The sequence below is a fragment of the Hemibagrus wyckioides genome, linkage group LG17 (genome assembly GCF_019097595.1).
Source record: "Hemibagrus wyckioides isolate EC202008001 linkage group LG17, SWU_Hwy_1.0, whole genome shotgun sequence".
Lineage (NCBI taxonomy): Eukaryota > Metazoa > Chordata > Actinopteri > Siluriformes > Bagridae > Hemibagrus > Hemibagrus wyckioides.
Genome location: NC_080726.1, coordinates 8395941 through 8421014, shown reverse-complemented (window position 1 = coordinate 8421014; position 25074 = coordinate 8395941). Strand labels below are relative to the sequence as shown.

Here is a 25074-nt window from a genome sequence, read left to right as displayed (position 1 = left end):
GGCTTGTTTAGATTTAAATGCAGTGGGGGTCAAGGTCAAAATATTGTCCAGTCCATACAACCATGCCCTGGCATACACACTCACTCACACACACGCACACGATTTGTGAATGTTATAGACATCTAGCTATATTGTAAAATATATAACAAATAAAAGTGACACCAGACTTCATATTTAATTTAAACATGAATCACATTACCTTCTCAGCCACGTACCTCATTCTTAATATCATTCCTCATACTAAAGTTTTCACCCTGTTTATCCGAAACATAATATTAGCACAGTTTTTCACATATGACATGTCTAGTCAGCGTTTCGGTTTCTCATTTCCCTTTGGTGAGATATTTGCTTGTTCATTATCTGCATTCCTGAGCCGCTGTCTGTTTTTATGCCTTAATTATAAAAATGGATACACCTACTCGAAAGGGGTTTTCTTCAGTTTGATCATTTAGAATACTAATGAGGATATGAACACTGTGAAGTAACACATATGGACCTCTACAGGATTTTAATATCCTGTGCGATAGATATATGACATGCACACTTATAGTAGCTATGAACATTCGGCATTTATTAAGCTTTATCACTACTGCTTATGATTACAGCTACGAACATGCATCAGTGTTGAATCATCTGCTGCAAAGCTGACAATGAATGGAAACTGAAGATTTGATCTTTTATTTCTTCTCATGAACTTGATTATTTCTGTGTAATATGTTATATTTGAATCTGTCTTACTTTTATGGGCAATGCAAAAAGAATACTGTTGATATTAGAAGTGAAATATCATTTCTGGGTTATAACATGGAGTCTAACAGCACTCGTCTCAAATCAGCTGCTGGAACACAGGTGACATAAACAGCTGCTACAAACATAAATGACACACCAAATCCACTCACACACCAGACCAGATCCCCTTCAGCTTCCCAGATGACATTCTGCTGTTTGCTTTCTTACCTTGGTGATCCGTTTTAATATTCGACTACAAACATGAAAACGAAATTTCTGCTCAGTAATTCTAATGAACCTGAAATGTCAGTGCATTAAACTACATTTGTATTTCACATTCGTGCTAAGAGTAAGAAAAAAATAACTGAACCGTTCGGATTTCCTCCATTTCTACTCCCACTTGTGCTGCCGAGGCTCCGTTTCATCTGTAAGATCAGATAAACTGACTGAATTAAAATAAATGACAGTACAAGTCTCTTGCTATATAACAGATCATCCATCCAGATCATCCGGCTCTTTCTTGCAGGAGCATCAAAGCTTTTTCGATATGAACTTCGTTTATTAGCTTTAGTAAGCGGACATTATGGACGAAGGAGTACATACATTAGTGTTAATTCTGCTCAGTAGTAGAAAACAAATGCTAGTTATGAAAAATAGATGACAGGCAAAAACATGAAACAATACTTAGAATATACGATCATGAATGCTGAAATATTTAAGCTAAGATTTATGTTTTATATATGGTATTTTACCCATTTATCCAAGGATTATACATTCATGATATTTTATAAATGGTAAATACATTATTATGAAGATTGGAAATGGACTGTTTTAGAGGTGCATGGTTACACAATTTCATATAACATTAAATTTTCTTTTCTTAATTCTTTAAATTTTTTATGTCATTTATTCATCTTCAGAAACTATATAAAACTATATATTATGGTCAGGGTGGTAGTAGATTCAGAGCTTATCGCAGAATCACTGGATGTGAGACAGGAATACACCCTGGCTGGGATGCAAAGTCATTACAAAGCACAATACACACAAACATTCACACAGGGGATGAACAAATGAAGCGCCACACAGACAGTCACCCAAATACAAGATCGACCCTGATACCCTAGAGCTGTGAGGGAACAACTCTACCCATTAAACCAAATCCCAAACACTAGCTAGGTCACAGCAGTTACTGTAAATGTCGGCTTTCTGCTCTGTAAGGATCGTGGCTGCACAATATTTTAGATTTCCTATAAAAAAAAATGACGGTTCTTTACTGCTGCTGCAATGCAAGAACATTTAACACAAATAATGTTAGCTTTTTTATATCTGGGAATGTTGTGTAAGTAATAGCCAGGAACACTGTGAGGAGCAAACAAGATTATTATTAGATTGTTGAAATGAGAGCATCAGAGCATTGCAGCAACATTATTTTGGGTACACAGTGTAAGCGCCTAAGGACATATTGAGTATGTGACATTCTGATAATGTCTGCTGTAGGTTAGATAACTTTCAATAAGACTCTGGTTAACATGCAGTTTGAAGCAATTATGCAATTCTATGAACTTAACTCTTTAGGGCTTTTTATATCCCTTATACCTTTTCAGTTGTAATTTGCTGATGACATGCCGCTGACTAGAATACATTAGCATTGTGTCTTTGCTCATAGGAAAAGAAGGACTGAGGTTTGAATCTATGACCTCTCAGACGAAGCAAGAATCATATCCATATGCAAATTCTTCTCCTTTCATTCCTTCTTAGATACCTAAGGTTCTTGTGAGTGAGTCTTTTTTGATTTTGTAGTCAGCAATCTTCAATTTCCTCCATGGAGCCTTTGAGCCGAGTTCCATCATCTGCCACTTGCTACACCGTTTGGCTGTTCAGGGAAGCTGTGAGTGGGAGAGAAAAGCAATCGATTCAACTCTCTGTCAGCTGAAACACTGCGGGGGATTATGGCAAGGCCATGCTACTGTGCTCAAGAATAATGCTGTTAGCATCACAACAGCCTGAAAGCTAGTCTTTAGGTTTCTAGCATGCCTCTATTTTGATTTGTGTGCAGTGAAAGTTTAGGAAAACAGGTTAAAGCATCAGGACTCCTTATATAAAACAGACAGAATATTAAAGTGTGGGGAATTAACAACCCACCAACCCATTAGGAGCTCTGTGTGTGTGTGTGTGTGTGTGTGTGTGTGCGTTATTCAATGAGATGTGTGGGTGTGCATGCTCCATTTAAACATGAAAATCCTGCCATCTACAGAATGAGCTGTGCAATTAGACCACACTGCTTCACACATCACTTATTATAATCTTTCACATCCTAATGGCTCAAAGTCTTTGGGTTTTACATTAAACTCGAGTAAAAAAAAACAACTTTCATATTCAGTCAGATTTATTACAAATACAACAAACACAACACACACACACACAAAGAGAATGAAAGCACATGACACAAATGACAAGCTGCCTTTGAATTTGAAGCAAACAGATGACAGAATTAAAGGATATCAGATACATTTGTACACGTAAATGAACTGTAACCAATTTTCCTTTTACCTAAAGGTAGTCGATCAGCCAAGATACTGATGTTTCTACTAAAAAGTAATGGAAGCTATAAGCCTTCAGTAATATTTGAACTAGCGATGTGTCTTCTATCTTTGGTACACTATATTGCCAAAAGTAAATCTTTGATTTCAGGTGTTGTTTTTCGGGGTTTGGACTCGGCCCCTTAATTCCAGTGAAAGGAACTCTTAATGCATCAGTATACCAAGACATTTTGGATAATCTCAGGCTCCCAACTTTGTGGGAACAGGTTGGGGATGACCCCTTCCTGTTCCAACATGACTGAACACCAGTGCACAAAGCAAGGTCCATAAAGACATGGATGATCAAATTTGATGTGGAGGAACTTGACTGGCCTGCCCATTCTATTGGGTTGAGTCCTGACTTCAACCTGATAGAACACCTTTGGGATAAAGGAGACTGTGAGCCAGGCCAAATCTGGGACATCTGCATTTACATGCACATGAATTTAATATGGAGTTGTCCCGCCCTTTGTAACTATAATGGCTTCAACTCTTCTTAGAAGGCTTTCCACAAGGAGCGTGTTTTTGGGAATTTTGACCATGGACAGGCAGTGATGTTGGGCGAGAAGGCCTGGCTCACAGTCTTCACTCTAATTCATCCAGCAGGTCAGGACTCAACCCAATAGAATGGGCAGGCCAGTCAAGTTCCTCCACACCAAATTTGATCATCCATGTTTTTATGGACCTTGCTTTGTGCACTGGTGACACTGCAGTCATGTTAGAACAGGAAAGGGGTCATCTCCAAACTGTTCCCACGAATTTGTTAGCATGAAATTGTCCAAAATGTCTTGGTACGCTGAAGCATTAAGAGTTCCTTTCACTGGAACTAAGGGGTCAAGCCCAACACCTGAATTCAATGATTTGGAGGGCCGTCCCAAAATATTTGGCAATATATAACTAACAGTTGTATTAGCTGATGGATTTTACCAGTTCCTCATTTTCTACGACTCTCTGTTGGGAATGAATGTGTGAAATTTCAGATAGTAAATTCACTCTCAGTGGTTTAAGACCATCTCTGGACTGTACACACTTAAATATAATTTCACATCAAGTTATATGTTCTGAATGTGTTAATAAAATACTTTAATTGACAGAGTTTGTTAAAACAGAGAAGAAGGTAAAAACAGCACACAGTGCAGAAAGCAGTGTTGTATTGTAGGCCATGCAGAGTAAGCTGTTCAGGAGAGCAGTGGCATTGGATACCATGAGAGAGTTAGTGAAAGAAAAGTGCTACATCAGTATGCAGCAGTGTCTTGCTTTTTTGCAGCTTTTTCTACCTGGAGATGATCTGGTCTCATAGGTCAGGTGTGCGGATGCTTTGTTGGCATTATTGCGGTCCTGGAGAGAATGGTCAGGTGTTTTTTGGGAAACAGTGGCACTGGTTGAAGCTTCTTCCTCAGCATCTTCGATGATGACGAGCTCCGCCTGAACGGAGCCTTCGTAGCTTTGTGCATCTTCCTCTGCTTTCTGATATCCCATGAAGATCATAGTGACAGGTTCGTCTGAAGGCAATGTGTTTAGGACGCTGAGTTTAGGGTCCTCTCTGTAGGACAAAGGAGGTATATGATTCACAACATGCTGAGTTCCTCTGTGTGCCTCTTGAGGGGCATAAAACTGCTTTGGCTCGGTTCTTGTTTCCTCTTCATATATCTCATAGCTGTTGCCATTGCTGTTGTGATAATATTCATTTTGGTCACTGTAATTGTGGAACATGTGAGCAGGTTCATGAATTTCCTGGTAGGGATAATGTACACTACTCTGACTGTACTCTAGCTCTGGCCATTTACTCATATCCATATTATAAATTTCTGAGCAGTGGTTGTTCTGGCAATTCTTGTTATATTGTGGCTGATTTTGTTCTTGAGGCTTCTTCCTTTTCACTGTGGCCTGTCTAAGGAGCTCCTCCACCTCCTTAGGGCTGAGCTCATCCACTCCATTGGCTTCGGGCTGTTCCAAGGTACTGTGCAACGCATACACAGACTTACGGCCATCATCGTACACCTTGATGCCACGCTGCTGTAATTCCTGTGCCGGAACTGTGCAGGTGGAGAGGACGCGGCTCTCGCCGGTGCGCAGGTCCTTCTGTACATTGATTTCCATTGCAAACAAAGCTGGTGGGTGAGAGAGAGGCAAAGATCAAAAGTGAATATGATTTGCAGACTATAAGATGTACATGAATATTTTTACTCATATACATACTTCTATAGGATCACTAACTCCAATACTACATCAATCAGTAAATAAATGAAAACAATCAATCCTTAAATAAATTGAGCAATCCAAAAGTAAATATAGAGGAAATCAACAAAGTAACCATCAAACAAACATCTAACCAAATCAACAGCAAACAAACCAACCATCTAACTAATCAGCTAACAATCCATTCAACCAAACAAACCATTATTACCAGGTTTCTGTTGGTCATTTTTGGTTCCTTGATCCACAGATGGCTGTTTCCTCATGTTTAAAGGTGTATAAGATTTTCGGGTATCTGGAATTCCTGAATAATCCTGGAGAGGTTCTGCAAAGAACATGGCAAATTCTAGTGGCCAACAATTATATTGTAGGCCTAATTGACTAATAAGAAACAATTTCTTTACCTGACTTGAAATTTTCATTTGCTGCCTGTAATGAAATCCAAATGAGGAGGTAAGATGAGTCTTATCATAACATACAATGACGATAAATGCATTCTTAACTCCTGCTAATTTTTTACATTTAGGATGCTCAAACTTCATTTTTCATGTACCATACATCTGCACCTTCAGAAATATATACACCGATCAGCCATAACATTATGAGCACTGAGAGGTGAAGTGAAATAACACTGATGATCTCCTCATCATGGCACCTGTGAGTGGGTGGGATATATTAGGCAGCAAGTGAACATTTTGTCCTCAAAGTTGATGTGTTAGAAGCAGGAAAAATGGGCAAGTGTAAGGATTTGAGCGAGTTTGACAAGGACCAGATTGTGATGGCTAGACGACTGGATCAGAGCATCTCCAAAATTGCAGCTCTTGTGGGGTGTATCTGGTCTAAAGGTGGTCAGTATCTATCAAAAGTGGTCCAAGGAAGGAACAGTGGTGAACCCGGTGACAGGGTCATGGGTGAACAAAGGCTCATTGATGCACGTGGTGAGCGAAGGCTGGCCCATGCCTCGACAGGTCTGGGCTGTTTTGGTAGCAAAAGGGGGACCAGCAGAATATTAGGCAGGTGGTCATAATGTTATGCTTGATCGGTGTACACCTGTATTGTCTGTAAACAAAAAATACTTTCATATTACCTTAATAATGTCCTCTGTGGACTTCTCAATGGCTTTCAGCCTGTTCAAGATGAGGCCTTCATTTATGGAGATGTTGAGCTCTTCCCTTTCCAGAGTCTCAATTTCTTTCTCTATCCTAGAGGACACAGTGATTACGTGACATAATTGAGTTTGAATGGATAGTTGGCTGGCTCTCGCTCTCAATGTGTCCCCTCTTGGCACCATCAGACCACAGCTGAGCTCTGGTACAGAATCCAGACACGGTTCAGTGCCAGCCAGTCACACTATTGGCAGTGGTTCCTACAAATCACACATCCTCCATCACTCTGGCATTTAATAACAATGTGGAATAAGCTGGAGGTAGCAAGAGGGTGTTGCAGGTCACTAAGCATGATATCAGAAAATATTTGGCAACGTTCTGTGAGTGCGCTCAGTGAAATATGTACGGCACGGACTTATCTTCTCAATAATTTCACAAATTCATCACGAGTGAGGCAGACACCAGGATTGCCAGGCTAGTGTGCAAGAGCTTATACATGAACCTATAATAGCTCATAGCAATACACTGTTGCACCTCTGTTGCGTCATTTTTATTCTCTGGCATGAAACTAGGAAGTGATAAGGGGCAAATGACTAGAACAAAATGCAGTTCTCTAAATGCCACTACAGCTGCCCTACAAAGTGCCCTACTACTATGTGTAGCACAGCAAGAAACTGAATACAGTTATCTGCCTTCAAATCCATTTTGGGTAGAGAGAGTGATCTGGGACAAATAGAGGTGAACAAATGAACCCATGAGGCAGAATCTCATTTAATTTGCATGTGCTTGCATTTGTAATGGGAAACTGCAGTGTCTTTTTTCCCCATTTTTTTTCTTGATGATCTTGTATTTCACTCTTGGCAGTATATACAACATGTGCTTCTCAAATGTATGTTGTCTAATATTTGAGGTATAAAACAGAGCTACACTATATTGCCAAAAGTTTTGGGACACCCCTCCAAATCATTGAATTTAGTGGTTATTTTTCAGGGGTTGGACTCGGCCCTTTAGTTCCAGTGAAAGGAACTCTTAATGCTTCAGCATACAGAGACATTTTTGGAGGATTTCCTGCTCCCAACCTTGAGGGAACAGTTTAGGGATGACCCCTTCCTGTTCCAAGATGACTGAGGCCATAAGGGTCCAAGCCCAACCCCTGAAAAACAACACCTGAATTCAATGATTTGGAGGGGTGTCCCAAAACGTTTGGCAATATAGTGTTACCACTGAGCATTCCAATCCATAACAGATAAACTATTCTAACCTTATTTGTATAGATGTTTTTATAATATCTCAAAGAAGGTTTACAGCATTAGAGTCTTAATCAAAGGTGAGCAGAAACGACCTAGGATATAGCAAAGCGGGAAGAATCCTTAGCAGGACCCAAGTCCTGGAAATCATTTTCATGTCAGATATCTTTGGAATCAGTACACTTGAGGTAAAGAAAGTTGTACTGCTGTCAATTAAGAAAGGCAGAACAGGGAGAGCCCAGAATAGTTGCAGAGGCTTGTGGGCCTCAGTCTGGCAGAAGCTAGTTAATGTTGAGGAATTTTGATTGTGATTCTAATATACAAATATACCACGCTTTCTGAAGTATTTGTCAAAGAGAATGCATTCATAATAAAAGTATAATTTCTTCATAATAGTCATACTGTTCTGCCACCAATCTGCATTCAGACATATTTTCCATATACTTCTTCCCTTTCCCACCTGCATAGTAAATTCTGTTATTAAAATTCTTTTCTTAGTATATTATGATTATTACATTTCATTTCACTGTCTGTACCGCTTATCCGATCCACGGGGAGCTTGTGCCTATCTCAGGCATCAAGGCAGGATACACCCTGGATGGAGTGCCAACCCCAATGCAGGGAACACACACTCATTCACTCACACAATCACACACACGCTACGGGCAATTTAGAGACTAAATCAGCCTAGAAGCATGTCTTTGGACTGTAGGAGGAAACTGGAGCACCCGGAGGAAACCCACCAAGCATGGGGAGAACATGCAAACTCTACACACACACAGTGAGCAGCAGCGAGACTGGAACACACACACACACACATGCTTGTCTTAATATCTTTCTGAGGACAAAACAAACAAAGCAAACAAAAAATACTCACAGGGGCCAAGGTCAAAATGTTGTTAACTCTACACAACCATGCCCTGACACACACAAACACACACACAAATCTACATACTGATGAATGTTGCTCTGTAGTGCTTTGGTCTGCTGGGTAACATCCTGAGCTTTCTGCTCCTTCTGGGCAGCTCCGACACTCGTTCCCCCCATAAGCCATAGATCTCTTGCAGATTTTTTCTGTATGACATACAACAAAGAATGCTACTTCCACAGTCTATAAGTTCCATATAGACTCCATATATACAGTGTATATAAATATATATATATATATACTGTTTATGATATTTAATGCTATTATTTAATAAAAAGTCTGAAAAGTCCAAGAAATGCTTCTAAATGTAATCATTCATTCATTCATTGTTTGAAAGATTCAGATGCTAAATAATAATTAGTGAAACATCATGTTAATGCATTTAGCTAATTCCTATGTGCTAAAATTCACCTTCAGTTGCTGAAGTTTCAGTTTTTCCTTGTCGACCTCCAGCCGTTTCGAGGCAATGTCCTCCTGGATTTTCCGTTTATTCTGTATACAAATGTTCAAATACAAGCTCAGGTCTAAAGACTAACAGAATAATAGAATTATGTTCATATAGAAACCCAGTAAAGCCTTTATATTAATAATAAACGGATTTGTAGCACAATGATCGGCATTCAAATCGCCATGAATACACTTTAATCTATAAAAGCAATACAGATAGATGATCGTCTACATATTTTCTTTGTAATAGAAAAAGGCTACATTACTGTAATGGCTTGAAGTCTCTCCTTTAACAGTTCTGCCTCTTCCATGGTGACTCTACAGAGACAAAAAGAAAACTTATTAATCAGATCTAGGTATATTCACTCAACACATTCACAAATTTCTATCCTCTTCTATTTTGTCAGTGTGAAGTCTGAGTGGATGTGGATCAGACAAAGCGATGTGGAACAACTGAAGGTCTGTTAGGAAATCAGCAGACTCATGCCACTCGCTTCCTTCACTATGATGCCAGGAATAGAACGAGTGGTGGCACTGACCCACACACATGGACTCCAAAAATAATCTGCCTGTCAGGATTTTGTCATCACGAGCAGTCATCATTCAGCGCTCTTCTAAATCAGAGATGTGGACCAGTGATGATTTTCAGATTTCATATATACACCAGTGACAAAATATATGGAAATGTGGTCTATTATCAATATAGTGTAGGTTTCACCTGCTATACCATTCCAAAATAGAGACTATTCAAACAACCAGTGGATTCACCATGTATAGTTTTACTAAAGTCATAGATAATATCTGAATTATGGGTTATTTTGCATCAGATAGTCCTGGAATTCAATTTTCTGATGATTAACAGATAATTATAATGGTATGAATCTGCTAGATAGAACTGTATATATGCATAACTACCATGTGATGGAGGTCTGTGACGGAGCAGCAGTTTGTAGTGGACAGAAGCGTTCTTCTATACATTACAGTGTGTATATTTTTATTATTATATACATAATAAATGACAGTATAATTTCATCCAGTTTTAGATGTGTGATGATCTCTGCATGATAAAAAAAGTGCTGAGCCTTTGTTTGTTAGTTCCATTAGTTTTGTATCATTAGTTACGAAATAAAAAAAAAACAAAAAAAAAACAAAACGATTTAAACATTTCAGTGTGAATCGAATTCATTATGTGTTTGTAAACTATTTAAGCCATTTGTATAATTGTCACCAGATGCAATCGAGTTTATTACACTATAAATGCTTGGAGGAATTAAACTTCCACTAAAAGACGGAGTGTTCCATGAATGCTTGAGGCTGTACAGGAAGTAGGCACATGGAAAGTCCAGTTCAGACCCAGCTGCGTGGAAGGTTTTTCCAGCAGGACACACTCCTACATAGACACACACACCCAGTAAAATGTGTATGCAAACCCCTCCTGTTTCCTGCATTCCCAGGGGCCCAAAGCAGAGTCTAGGAATAGACAACAGGCCTCCCGGAGCTACAGACCCACCCTAACCCACTGAGACACTGACGCATACATCTCTGACGACGGACAACAGGTGACATCATCATCAACATGACTTTATTGCCTGCACAAAATCGAACAAGCATAACTCAGTGCTGCAGTATCAACAGGGATGCCTACGCCACCTACAAGTCTCTCTCTACTTTAAACAGGAAGGAAGCTTTCAAACACCAGCTATTTTATTTGAGATTTGAGTTTGCTGACCTGGTTTTGCTGCTGGTAAAAATGATAATTCCATATAACATTCAACCAGTCGTCCAATCGTGCATATGAGAAACTCTGATGGACGGACAGACGGATGGACAAACTAATAGCATACTGCCTCCACCTCCTTGTACTTCGCTTAGTCTCACATGGAGATTATAAAACGTGGACAGATACCCATAAGGAACGTAATGTGGCTCCACACATCTAGTCCAGTTTCCTCAGCTACTTGCTGTGGGGAGGAAGTTTCCTCTAATCTGCACTAATCTGATCAACAGTGACTTAAGCAGCAAATCTCCTGTGGCATCTGCTGCAATATAACAACTGCACAAACACACGGCTATTGTAATACACACAGGCATGGCTATAAACTGCAAGCCTGTTGCTATAACATAATTAAAAATTTTCAGTCATACAGTCTATTTATGCAAATCGGTGCAATAAAAAACAGTAACACATCAGTTAAGAGGAATTTCTTTGCTGTAACTGTTAATATGCTTTAATGCTGCAAATACTAGTCTGAGATCCATTTAAATGGTCTTCAGCATCGTACTTGTGATGACACCAGGCAGAGAAGACACCATAGTGTGTTGTGCACTGGTTCGTGATTCATTACATGCTTAAACAGTTTAAAACCTGAGTGACTCTCACTTCAACACACACATGTCATTCAATCCATCAGAAGAGCTTCCAGGAACTTGCTGTGCACACTTTGTGGCATTAACAGATTAGTTAACACCCAGCAGTTAAACAAGCAGGAAAAAAAAAAATCTCTGACCCCTCGCACCGAGGTCACCACATATTTGAGCTCCTTCACTCCAGCACATGCTTCAGAGGAATGTGTGCCACAACCAACATACACCAGAAAGGCTTCTTTCCACATCGAACACTCAAGTGGCTTATAAACATACGTATGAACACTCACGTGGCTTATAAACATAATGACTGATGTCACTGTGTTTTGTGTTCAAGATGTTTATCTGTGTAATATTCTCATCTACGAAATATTCTTATGACACTCTTATATATTTGATATGCATATGATATTCACTTCTCTTCACAGCCAGAATGGCCAGTTATACCCACATCCTTGTTTTGTTATCTTACTGTAATGCTTCCGGTCACAACAAGGTCTTAATAAATGAGTCAACTTCCTCGTGAACGCTTCACAAGGCATGATTCGATTCAGTGAATCTTTTTGGTATTACTTTCATGCAGAAATTGCATTTCGTGGTACTTTAAAGTAAATGAAGAAATAAATACATAAAAATGAAGCATGCACAGATTCAGTGATGAATACAGTGTTAAATCTTATAATGCGTAAAGTATACAACGACAAGAAAAGCTCTACAGCTGAGTTAAATTCCGTCTCTCATTCATGAGGACAATGATCAGTATGATCATCTGTGCTTGAAATGATCATTTGTGGTACTTCACAGTAATGGAGTCATAATTAGATAAGATGCATGCATAGATCTTCGTTATACTTGTTTTTTTGTTGTATTTTGTTATGTTTGTTAGTTAGTCAGTGTTCATAAACACTAATATTATGAATATAATGTTATTTAAAAGAGAAAAAATCAATTTAGGTATTAATGCCCAGCTATATATATGAGTAGTCACCACTTTAACTTTATCCAAAAAATAATGTAATATTTAAACTCTGTAGCAGAAAAAAGCACACACACACACACACACACACACACACACACACACACACACACACACACACACACACTTACCAGGTCTCCTTAGGAGAAAAATTCTCAGACTGTTACTACCGCTACTTTAACGGCGCGCGAAGGTGCTGTGGGCGGGGGAAAGGCCAATGATTGACATAACGCTGCACCAATCAGACGAGAGCACGTTTAATCAACCCAGAAAACGCCTGTGTAAAGGTATTTAATGTTTTTAATCGTTATATTATATTATATTATATTATATTATATTATATTATATTATATTATATTATATTATATATTTAAAACTGTAATGTATTTATTTGCATCATTGTCATTTATAAGGAGATCTTGCTGTGATTTCCTTAACTTTAGTACAAGTTTAGTGTTAAAATTTCCCAGGAAAAAAGTAAAATTTCAGTGTAAACTGCACAGACTTTGTACAACTTGTGTTAGATATGATCACCTCTGTTACATTAATTAAACGTTATCAATTACACCAGCACTTGGACAGAAATATTTTCACACCACTACTCTCCACTCTTGATGTTTCAGTAGGAATTTCTGTGGCAAAAGGTACGATTTGTATTATTATGATGTTAAAATAATAATAATAATAATATCCAGATGTCACCTAGAACGAAAGGTGACTCCATATTTGCTTTCTCCTCAGACCTGAGATGTGATGTCATCAGAGACAGTGTCCACGTTGTACTCTAAAATGAGATCATGCACTCTGCATGCACTTCTGTGGCGGAAAAAAACCCTCCAGTGTCACAGATCATCCTGACAGATGGCAGCTCGCACACTCTGGTCAGGTGTCAGGCATTCCTGTAGTTATTTACGGGGCCTATGAAAAACGAGTGTGCGTCAGAATGCTACATTCCTGCTGCAGTCTCTAATGAAAGAGGAGACGTAGCCTAGAAAGTGGGCGGCATTCGAAATTTCTCAGACAAGGTCAATAGGATCAGATCTGAATGACCCAGTAGGTGGGTGTTGTAGATCATTTTTAAATAATTATGATAATAGTGCATAGAGTCAGCCATTGTACAGCACCTCTGGAGCAAAGATATTTATAAGACATTGCTCAAGGGCCAACCATTGGAAGCTTGGCGGTGATTGGATTTGAATTTACAACCATCCAATCAGTAGCCCAGAGCCTTTGCTGATGAGCTACCACTCCTGACTGCTGCCTTTAATAGCAGTTAATGGAGGTAGAATGAAACTAGGTTGGCTTCTTGAAGTCCAAATACCTACAGTTGCAGTCACTCTAGTGGTTTCTGATAAAACCTGTATTATATATAAGCAGCAATATTAGCAAACAAGAAAGTTCTCCATATGGGTGTAGCTGCTATAAAACTGTGGTTAGCATTAGGAGAAAATGTTGAACGTTTTTGAGTACGGTGCTCAGTTTTGAATATCCTTTATTAACATTTTTTTTGGTTAAGCTTAAGAAAATAAATCATGAATTTGAAAATCTAAGTATATTTTGTATAATGTATACAGTATAAATGAACTGAGAATTGTTTGAAATGATTGATTTCTTTATATTTTAAAATTAAAACAGCAAGTGTAGCCAACAAAACAACATTCTACAGTATAATCAGCCTCTGTTTACTATTCACATTCTTTGTAATGGAATATTTCATATGAACGATAATATCCTTAATATCTCATGTCTGCAGACAAATAAACGGAGTGCTTTCTCAGGTTTGGATCTATTACACCGAAATACAAAACACCACACCAGCAGAGGTCAACACAACCTTGTCGACACTACAAATTTCCATATCCGATTTGACTGAACTGGAATTTAACTCACAGTATGTACACAAGTTCTGTATCACGAATCATGGATTACATTCAATTGCACCAAAATGTACAGCATATGTAATTTTTTGTGAACTTATACTGCCTGTATAAACTGTCATATTGTTATTGATTCTCCAGGAATAAAAAAATAATTCTTAGATTTTTTCTCATGATTGTTATTCTGGCATTGCGCTTCCTGAAGGTTATTTGTGCACAGAGACATGTTGGTTAAAATAAGAGTCTCTTTATGTACACCTGAACTTGCTGCCCTTTCAGGTCCAACTGTCACACATCCTGTTCTTTCTCATCAACCACACACAGGGTAGTGATACAAAGGCCATGACCTGATGCAAGGCCATATCCGTGAGCGACAGCTAAGGTCGGCGTAGGTATATTTTACCGGCAGAATCTTTTAAGAAAACATTGCTGACCAGCACCAGGCTAAACCAAATGCTTGTCTTGCGACTGAGGTTGTTGTGTCAAGGGTTTCATTTACAGAATTTAAGATCATTAGGACACATTCATGAATCGGTGTGATTTCAGAGAGAGAGAGGGAGGGACAACATAGCTGAAATCTTGGCTGTGTGAGTTTTAAATCTTGCAGTATTGACTGGATACATGATATATTGAGTTTTATGCTGGCTCTATTGGTGTGTGTTCAAGACAAAAGTTATTTTGTTTGTATCTATTAATGCTCTTCTATTCATTTTTAGGTTAGAATTCGATCCACACTTCTACATCGTCAGGAATTATTGACTGATCATATAGAGTGTGTATTAAACCTAATGTAGTCTTACTCAAGCTAAAGTCTAGATTAGAATCTATCTATCTATCTATCTATCTATCTATCTATCTATCTATCTATCTATCTATCTATCTATCTATCTATCTATCTATCTATCTATCTATCTATCTATCTATCTATCTATCTATCTATCTATCAGTGTCTTGTTTTTATGGCTTTTTCTTTTGCAAGCAAGTGAGTTAGAGTTCTTCTGCAAATACTAAAGGACAATGAGCCCTAAACTGATTTCCTGTTATCACAAATGGGAGCCATTAGGGAAGGAAAATGAGGTTATTTGTCTATGCCTTTGCCTCATTTTCATTCCGTGAATGAATGTGTTTTTGCTCTTCATGGTGAGATAAAAGGTGAGACTTAACCATAGTGCACGTAGGAGGCTTTTGATTTTACCTCCAGATTTGTTTGTTATAAATATGTGAAAAACCTTACATTATATTATGTGGAAATACATTACAATCAAATCTGTACAGACACTTAGCTTTAGACACCACAGTGCTGGACATAGTGAGATACTCACAATGTGAGAAGTGACCTGGTGCCATCATGTGATCCCAAAGCATTATGACTTTGCTTACTTCACGGTTAAATCATCTCCACATGCTTTAACACAAGCTGAATCAAAATGCATATATATATATATGTATATATATATATATATATATATATATATATATATATATATATATATATATATATATATATATATCAACAACAATATATCAACAATATATGATAATATAATATAAGAACTTAATTAATCCAGATTTTCCTTTGGGATTAAAGATCTTATCTTATCTTATCTTAATATATCCTGCATTGTACATCAGCAGCTGCTCTGTACACATCATGGGCTGTAGGTCTACCATAAATGTGGGTAATTGTATTGAATCTACATAATTAGAGTCTTAATCTATGCATGTTAAGCCCTGGGTAAGATATTTATGGGCTAAATCAGAAGTCATCAATATAGTGTTTATTTCTATGTTTATCTGTGTCATGGAGGCATTTGACATCTCTGTACTAAAGTGATAGGTGATTACATGATTTATAACACTGTTGTGACACATAATTCATAATTCCCAGGTATTGCAGTGGCCATGGGCCATATGCTGTACTTATGCAAGTACTATGAGTCCATTTATCTGACAAAACCTTATAACATCTTAGAAATTGTGCTGACAGAATCCGGAAAGGCTTGAAGACATATATATATATATATATATATATATATATATATATATATATATATATATATGTGTGTGTGTGTGTGTGTGTGTGTGTATATTTTTTACAGCCAGTCCTGCGGTTGAACTGCAGCACTCTGTTGATGCAATCGGACACAGTGAGCTAGCAGCTTGTCATTAACTCGTCTCTCACTGACAGATTAATTGTGGCAGATGAGTCTGTAACCCTGTGCAGAAGCATCTCTGTGAGACTGTAAAAGTCTGCTTTTGAATTGTTCATTCTTTCATAGCTTAACATTTAGTAATAATTTCACATTTTATTTTCAGGATGAGGGTAAAACAGTCCCCCTAGTAGAACAGATCATGTTCCGTTAAATATGAATAGCATGGCTTGTAAGGCTGTGGAGGCCTGGAATAACTTGCTGAGAAAATTACGCTGCAGTTACAAAAGATTTCGGGTTCTTCAATAGCAGGTATAGAAATGGTTTAAGTCAGGGGTGTCCAGTCTTATCCACAAAGGTCCTGTGTGGGTGTAGGTTTTCATTCCAGTCAAGCTGAAGCCACACCTGATAAGACCTGTTTAATCAGTCGATCCTGGCTTTCAGGAGACTCACATGTGGCTTGGTTGGAATGAAAACCTGCACCCACACTGGCCCTTTCTGGATTAGACTGGACACCACTGGTTTAAGGGTAACCACCAGGAACTTGACCAGGGCATGAGCTGTTGCTGGTCTCTAGTCTATTAAAAATGTACACACTAGAAAAGTTTATATGCAAAATTTCTTGTTACATATGATCTATAAATGAGATAGTCAGATGTCCACGAACACCTGGTCCTCTGTAGTTATCTACTCTTTCTTTGCTCCTTGTCACCTAGTTGAATGTTTAGGATATAAATTTAGTTTTGCCTTGTGATCCAGCTACCTCTAGCTGACACTCTTCATCATTTCCTGTCTATAAAACAAAAGAGTCATGAAATAACTGAATGTAATGCTCCTCCAAACCTCTTCTCTACATCTGAGTGTAGAGTGTTTGTGTTTAAGGATGGATGCATACAAGCTGGGTGACATGGTGGTGCAACCGGTAGAATGTTTGCTTCTCTGACTTGCTGGTTCAATCCTGAGCTTAGTGTACTGTGTCTACTGTGTTAGGTTATTATGTGTAGAGTCTCTTTACATGCTTTCCTTGTGTACTCTGGATTCCTCCTACCTTCCAAAACATGCCAGTAGGTGGATCGGAATCTAAATTGTTTAGGAATGTGTGTGTGTGTGTGTGTGTGTCTGTGTGTGTGTGTGTGTGTACAAGCAGTTACTAAAGATGAGTAATGAATGATGAGCATGCCAGCTCTCAGATCGTAATGGGCCTCTAATTGATGCTTTATTATTTGTAGGGGAAAGTGGTTAAGCCTGTAGATAAAATGCTAGAGCTATAAATTTTTAGGTGATATATGTTGTGGGCTACGGGCTATGTTGTGCCTAATTACATTGATACGGATATAGATATAGATTACCTACAATAAAATGCCACAATAATTTCTCAGTTTACTTATACAACATATTAATTATAAAAAATGTATACATGTCAGTGAAAGGTGCAACACAAAAAAAGATAAATGGAAGAATGTAAGAAGCAAAAGGGTAAAACCAACCAACCAACCAGCCAGCCAAACAAACAGATCATGTATAGTAATAATTTTGTTCAGAGCATAATGCTTTGTAAGCCATGACAGCAGATGCCAGCAGATGGCACTGCACCTCACCCTGGCTGGTGTAAAAATCACTGTAGGGAGGGCAGACTAGCATTTTTACCCATAAAGCACTGTGCCAACTTACTAAAGGACAATGAATCCTAAATTGATTTCCTGCTTTCAAAAAGGGGACCCATTAGGAAAGGAAGGTGAGGTTATTTGTCTCATGCTTTTGGCTCATCTTCAATTACAAGAGAAGTCATTGGGAATGTCATTGGGAATGTGTTTTTGTTCTTCACAGTGAGGAAGAAAGGTGAGAATGAACCTGGGTACATGTAGTGGGCTGATCTGATAGGATTATTTATTTTTATTTGAGCTCGAGATTTGGTGTTAATAACAAACGTCATTGATTTAGCAGAGACCTAGTCTATTTTGCAGTGAAGTTACATACATCCATACATACATACATACATACATGCCAACACACATGTCCACTGATACACAAATACATTCATCACATGTCTGAGAAATAGTCATGCAGGCATTCCACACACCTGTCAGTACACACACACACACACACACACACACACACACACACACACTGGAGTGAATATGTTTAAAACATTATTCCTAAAGCATTAAATAATACCCGGATTAATGTGTGTGTGTTTAAAGCTCAATCTGCAGTAGACAAATCTGCAGTGCGCTCTGAGCCGTGCTGAGAATCGACTGAATGGCGCGATGCTTCAGTTGCTGCGGTGGCATGGTTGCCATGGTGAATTTCTAGTGCCCTCCTCAGTGTGTCAAGCAGCTAACCATGAACATGCTCGATGAAAAATAAAAAAAATAAAAAAAATAGCCACAAATGCTAGGGGGAAGAGGCTGATGGTAGACGGCCATTCTTTTGTGCTTTTTATAAAAGCTTTCCCTTTCCTCCTTCTCTCTCTCTCTCTCTCTCTCTCTCTCTGTTCCTATAAGCATTACAGAAAGCTTCGAGAGATTGGAGATAAAACATTGCTGAAATACAGGCATGAAATTGATTTCGAAACAGATTTAGCCAGCTTTACTCTTTGCTAAAGAAAGAAGCTCTTGGAGGTGTTTTAGATAAAGCGTATGAAGTATCTCATGTCGGAAATAAAGAAATCTTTTCGTGTACTTTGCTTGAAGATATCATCTACTGTTAAAATGAAGCATTGAGAACAGTTTGAATAACCCAAAATGTTATTGATTAGTCCCAAATATCGGTCTGTGACTTTGTGATGAGAACAAAACCCCCATTGCAGGAACATAGGAATAGTGGCTGTGGTAAATAAACTGTAAGCTTATTTTCTAATTGATCTAAACTCAGACATGTACTTTCATCTGACAAATAGGTAAATTGAATCAGTCTGTTTTTGCGGCCCAGCTGTCATATTCTCAGAAATGCCCATATTAAAACATATTGATTAATAAAAAAACCCCATCTGGAGTGCTTACATGGATCAGTGTGTTACACTCATTTCCACAGTTGGTGCTGCTGAAGATTAATAGGCACAGAAAATGTCTCCAAATTAGTTAGAAAGGCAAAGAAATGAGTTAAAATATTCAAGATATGTTAAATATAATTGATGCTATCATTATTTTAGCACTATGTTGAATTAAAGGAGTTTTTGTAACTACTTTATGGGTAGACTTATCATTCAGACTAGATGCTATTGTTATATAACCTCATCAAATATTAACATAAAGTTTAGCTGCTAACATTAAGACTAGCTGTTTCCAATTGTTTACTAACGTTATCTGGCCTTTACATTAACTTTAGATGTTGGTTAAAGCTACCTGTCTGGCATTAATATAAACTTTAGCCGCTTTTCACTAGTCAGCTAACTTTATTTTTGATATCAATATTCTTTCCATTAGCTAGCATGGCCTAGCATCAACATTAGCTGTTGATCAGATAGCTAATTTTAACAGTATTTGTATAGTTTTGCTATTAATTAATATCAGCGAAGATTAGTTGTTATTTGTTCCTAAGAGTTCTACAACTTTTTGTTAAACTTTTTTCCTTTACATCCATTCTCTGCAAATGTCACATTTGAGATACAACAGCACATTTTAGATCACTGAAATTCACTGAGTCACTGGTTATTAATCACACACACACACACACACACACACACACACACACTATCTGCTCCTGTGAGGCTTTTCCTCATGGCTGTCACCCATGGGTGACTTAGCGCTGATTCACTGCAGTATTACATTCTCAGCAGTTACAATCCCACACATCTCAGTAGTCATTACGTTGGCCTTTCTGTTACACAACAACTGGCTGAGTATAGACAAAGAGATAAATATCATACTCCTCAAACAAAAAAAAACTTATAAACTATTAAGAATCTAGCTTAAAATGTTAATATAATCCCTCAGATTACAGAGGCACTAGATTCTTTTGTTCCTTTTTTTTGTACATTGAGCCCAAAATCTGTGCTTGTTTTAGTTCACAGATGCCTGCAGCAATTTAGATCAGGGTTACCAGGTCCATGGTATTCCCATAATACTCGGCTACCTTTAGTTTAATTCCACAGTGTTTGAATTGGGGGTTTTGCCAAATAGGTGAGACGGAGACTGTTTTTAATGGCATAAATTTGCATAAATAAGGAATTATAATCAAAATGGTAGGACATATTCTGTGTACAAATATGCTTGTTATTCATTACAGATTTGGTTTGTTTATGCTTTTATATATATATATATATATATATATATATATATATATATATATATATATATATATAAGCATATACATTATAGCTTAATGTACAGCACCATTTCTCAGATGTATCTCTCAGTATAACTTACAGCACACAGCTTTTGTTACCTGTGCTTGCCTCTATTTAATATATTTTACTTACATACTTTCTTCTCTTACATTTTGTGCCACTTTTGTTAATTCATTCGATAGCTGTGACATTTTATTAATGGCTGACATCCGACATACTAGCTTCAAATTGCGAAATGTGACCCAGTGTTTTTATTATTATATCGTAAGCAGAACCCTTTTTTTTTAATGCAGTAGTAGTCATATGGACAAGCATAACATTTTGAGAAGCATTGCAAAAAGCTACGCGGCGTTCTGTGGCTATTCCCTGTTGACCAGTCTGTCTCTTCTACTGTGGTAGTGTTTTCAAGAACATATCACACTCTCCATAACACCTCGGCCACTTCACACAATTTCTTAAAGCATCACGCCGATCCTATCTCCCTCAGGAAAGCCAGATGTGTGAGAGAATGTCCTCAGTCTAGGGAAGCTGCTTTTATTGTGAGAAATTTCCACAGATCTGCTTCCATATACTGTCATGGGACTTATATCCAGGATTCAATAGAGAGATGCCATAGATATTTCTCCTGCATGGAAACATGCCATATTATAAAAATAAGTGTTTATGACATGGTGTAAGGGCTATCTGAAGACGTGTATTATCACTTCCAAGGACAGTATTGTATCTCAGAGTGTAAAATGTTGAGGACAGGTTTGATCTTCATATTCAGAACAAGATGAATATAGACTGTAATCCTAATGAAAGCCAAAGACTGGGCAGCTGTTTGATTTTAAAACCCAAATTATAACAGGATTTTGGCTCTCAGTGTCCTCATCTACACTATATGGCAGCAGGTTTGTGGGCACCTAACCATCACACCCATATGTCCCATTGCAGATTTTGTCTCATTTACTGTTCTAATAGCATCCAGTCTTCTAACCCCAGATTTTTTGGCATGGCTGTAGGGATTTGTGTTCATTCAGCCACAAGAGCATTAGTGGCAAGAAGGCCATGGGGTGCAGTCAGTGTTCCAATTCAAATCCCAAAGATTTTCAGTGAGATTGAGGTAAGGGTTGTATGAAGGACAACTCGAGTTCCTCCAGTTCAACCTTCACAAATGTCTTCATGGATCATTCTTTGTGTACAGGTTTGGGCCTCTTAGATCTAATGAAGAGAAATCTTAATAATATACAGTAGCATGCAAAGACTTTATGTTACAAAGGAAAGACTCACATATGAGTGTGATGGACAGGTGTCATTTGATCATTAATTAGATATATATCGTACATTTCATATATTGTGGCATAATTCCTCTTCCTACCTCAATTTTAGTTGGGTACATTTGGATTGATAAAATGAAGTACAAGATGATTAAAATTCCAGGCAAAAATAAATGAACTAAATAAAACAAATAACTTTATGACCTCATACTGCAGGGTGAGGATGTCTCTAGACTGAGATGAGGTCACTTGAACACTAGAGGCATCTATTTTCTGTCTGAGCTGGAAAAAAAAAACTCAGTGGACAAACAGAGTTGAATGAAGCTGAGTGATGATGACGGTCACTGCAGTACTGCCCTGTCTGTCCCTGAATGACAGAAGCAGATGCAGAGACCTCTTCCTGCCAGGCGCTAGCAGTGAGACCATAACTGGTGCCACATGCTGTAATAAAATCATACAGAACATTACAGAGATACTGCAAACATTATGAGTGCAACATGTAGGTGTCTGATCTATATAATGTCCTATTTATATGTGGATTTCTGGCAAGCTATTCTGTTTTACAGCTACTGCTTATTCTTTATAGATACTATTATTCATTAAATCTTTAAATCTTAATTAAATCTTTTCCTATTATGAAAAAAATAAACAATTCCATGAACATTTTAATTCATGCGCTAATTATAGAATCATTTAGTGGTTGAGTAACACAGCGTTGAAAGGCTGACTTCCTGTTAGCCGTTGTCACCGCCATCTTTGTTATAAAAGGATCAGGATCATATAATCCAACTTCGATAATTGTTCAAGTAATTTTCTTTCCATAGAAAATTTTAAAGAACAATTTTCCGATTTGTTTAATTTTACCTTGATATTAACATTAAAAATCTTAGAAACTATCACAGTGAGGATGTGTTAGCTTAGTCCACTTGCTGGCTTTGCTACTTTACATATTTTGCTAGTTTTTCTCCAGCATTATTTTAGGAATAACTGAAAAGGGCCAGGACATGGTGTTAATCTAAAGAAAGATAAGCTAGCAACATAGAAACTAGGTGACAGCTTATTATAGATATCAGGTTAAGTGTATGTTCCTACAAAAGCTTTATGTTTTATTTTCTATGATTTTGTATTTTTAAGTAAGTGCTCAGGCGTTAGGAGGACATGGAAACACTCAGTTCCTCAGAAGGGATAATGAACAAGATGTTCTTTCTTTATGTTGTTAAAACTCCTGACACGCTATCATTTTCTCACTTTCATTAGAGGGCCACTCTCGCTTTGCTCTCATCCGATGCCGCTTTCTCATCAAACACAGAACATGGTAATTGGTCTGAGCTTGGATCAACAGCAGGAGGCTGCTAGAAGCGACTGTGCTTTTTCACTTAGAGAGGACGGAATGTCCATATCACGAAGGACGCTCTTAGGAAATCGCTATATATTTGAGACGTTCAAAATTCAGAGGTGGATTTTTTTCAAGGCTACACAATGTGTGTGCTTATTGTGTAGTTTCTTCTTGAGGAAAAAAAAGAAAAACAGGAAGAATAGAGAAAAACATGGGTTGGAACCGGTCTCCTTCTAGCCGGAGACAGAGTTGCCATGGCAACCTCTGGCAAACTTACAGTACTTTGCCTCACAGATTTTGTGCCTTGCAGCAGATAAATAGGACACTGTTTTCTGCAAAAGCTTCAGGATGATTATACACCAGGTTATTGTTCATATTCTGCTTTTTTTCATGGTGAATTATGTCACTGCAAACATCAGATACAGCAAGACAGTCATGACTACTTCTTGGTTTCATTTCATTTTTCCTCAGGGATAATTATTGCCATGCATTTTTTCGCCCAGAACTTAACACTTCACTGTGCAATACATACAGTGTACCTGTTGTAATCGCTGAGCAATATGCTAATACTACACAAGCAACAGGCCAAATCCCTTTTATTTATCAGGTACTGTGATGTACTCATCTAGTTGCAGCACACCACTTGGTGCTATCTACCTATTTATATTCAGATTTACAGATTTTCAAAGCGCAGCTGCCCTATATGAGTTTGAAGAACATTATTTTAAAAGATCTTGGATGGCTTCCCAGCTGCACTTAAACTAAAGCTCTGCAAAAAAAAAAAATCGAATTTACACAATTTTCCCCTTACGCTAAGTACATATCGATCAAACAAGATGTTTGATGTTACCGGCTCTTTTATTTTAGATTGGTGCTCTGAGGCTAATGCAGCTAACAAGAAACTGAAACGAAATTCTTTCGCATAATCCCAAATCTTCAAACACTTGTACTCCATAATCGTGACACAAATTAAGAAAACAATTTTGCGATTTTAACAATTTTGTTTATTTTTCTTTTAAAAGTAGGTCACTGACAAACTAGCTAGCTAAACTAGCAGAACTTTCTGCCTATAATTATAAAGCCTTATAGGACTGGGAAAATTGTAAGGCTGTATTTTGAAAATTGTAAACCTGGCTTGCTTTCCTACGTTACATATGAGCTTTATCTTGAGCTTCCTGCTTTTCATTATGGTAGAATATTAGGAGTAAGCCTGGTAGCTATGTGCTATGGCTCGTTGACTTCGAGCTAGAAATATTCTTTGACTTCCTTACCCATTTTTGTGCCACTTTAGTCATCAGATACATCGTAGAGGATATTAAAATTGACTAGTTTTTGTTTATTTTATCACACGGATGATATATGATGAGATGAACAGTTTTGCTCCATTTTTTTGTGAACTGCTGACAATATTTCTCCTAAATTCGAAATATAACTATTGTTATTTAGAGTGTATATTTAAAGGAAATGACAACACATCAAAATAACCCGAGATCATGCAGTAGTTGCAGAGCTTTAATAACTCAAATAAAACAAAATGCAAATAATTTGTAAACAAATTGTGTTACTGCTTTGGCTAAATAACTTTAAGA

General features: G+C 37.7%; 1 protein-coding gene across 1 annotated transcript; it reads right to left on the bottom strand.

Annotated features, from left to right (window-relative positions):
- Nucleotides 1–699: 699 nt before the first annotated feature.
- On the bottom strand, nucleotides 700–12773 carry palmda (palmdelphin a). Its single transcript, XM_058413055.1, has 9 exons — nucleotides 12707–12773; nucleotides 9502–9553; nucleotides 9200–9280; nucleotides 8816–8934; nucleotides 6595–6709; nucleotides 5912–5936; nucleotides 5719–5832; nucleotides 4589–5422; nucleotides 700–2618 (listed from the first exon to the last, which is right to left on the bottom strand). Exons 2-9 carry the CDS (start codon nucleotides 9544–9546, stop codon nucleotides 2593–2595), a joined length of 1359 nt encoding a protein of 452 aa, XP_058269038.1. The 5' UTR covers nucleotides 9547–9553; nucleotides 12707–12773; the 3' UTR covers nucleotides 700–2592.
- Between the last annotated feature and the right edge of the window lie 12301 nt (nucleotides 12774–25074).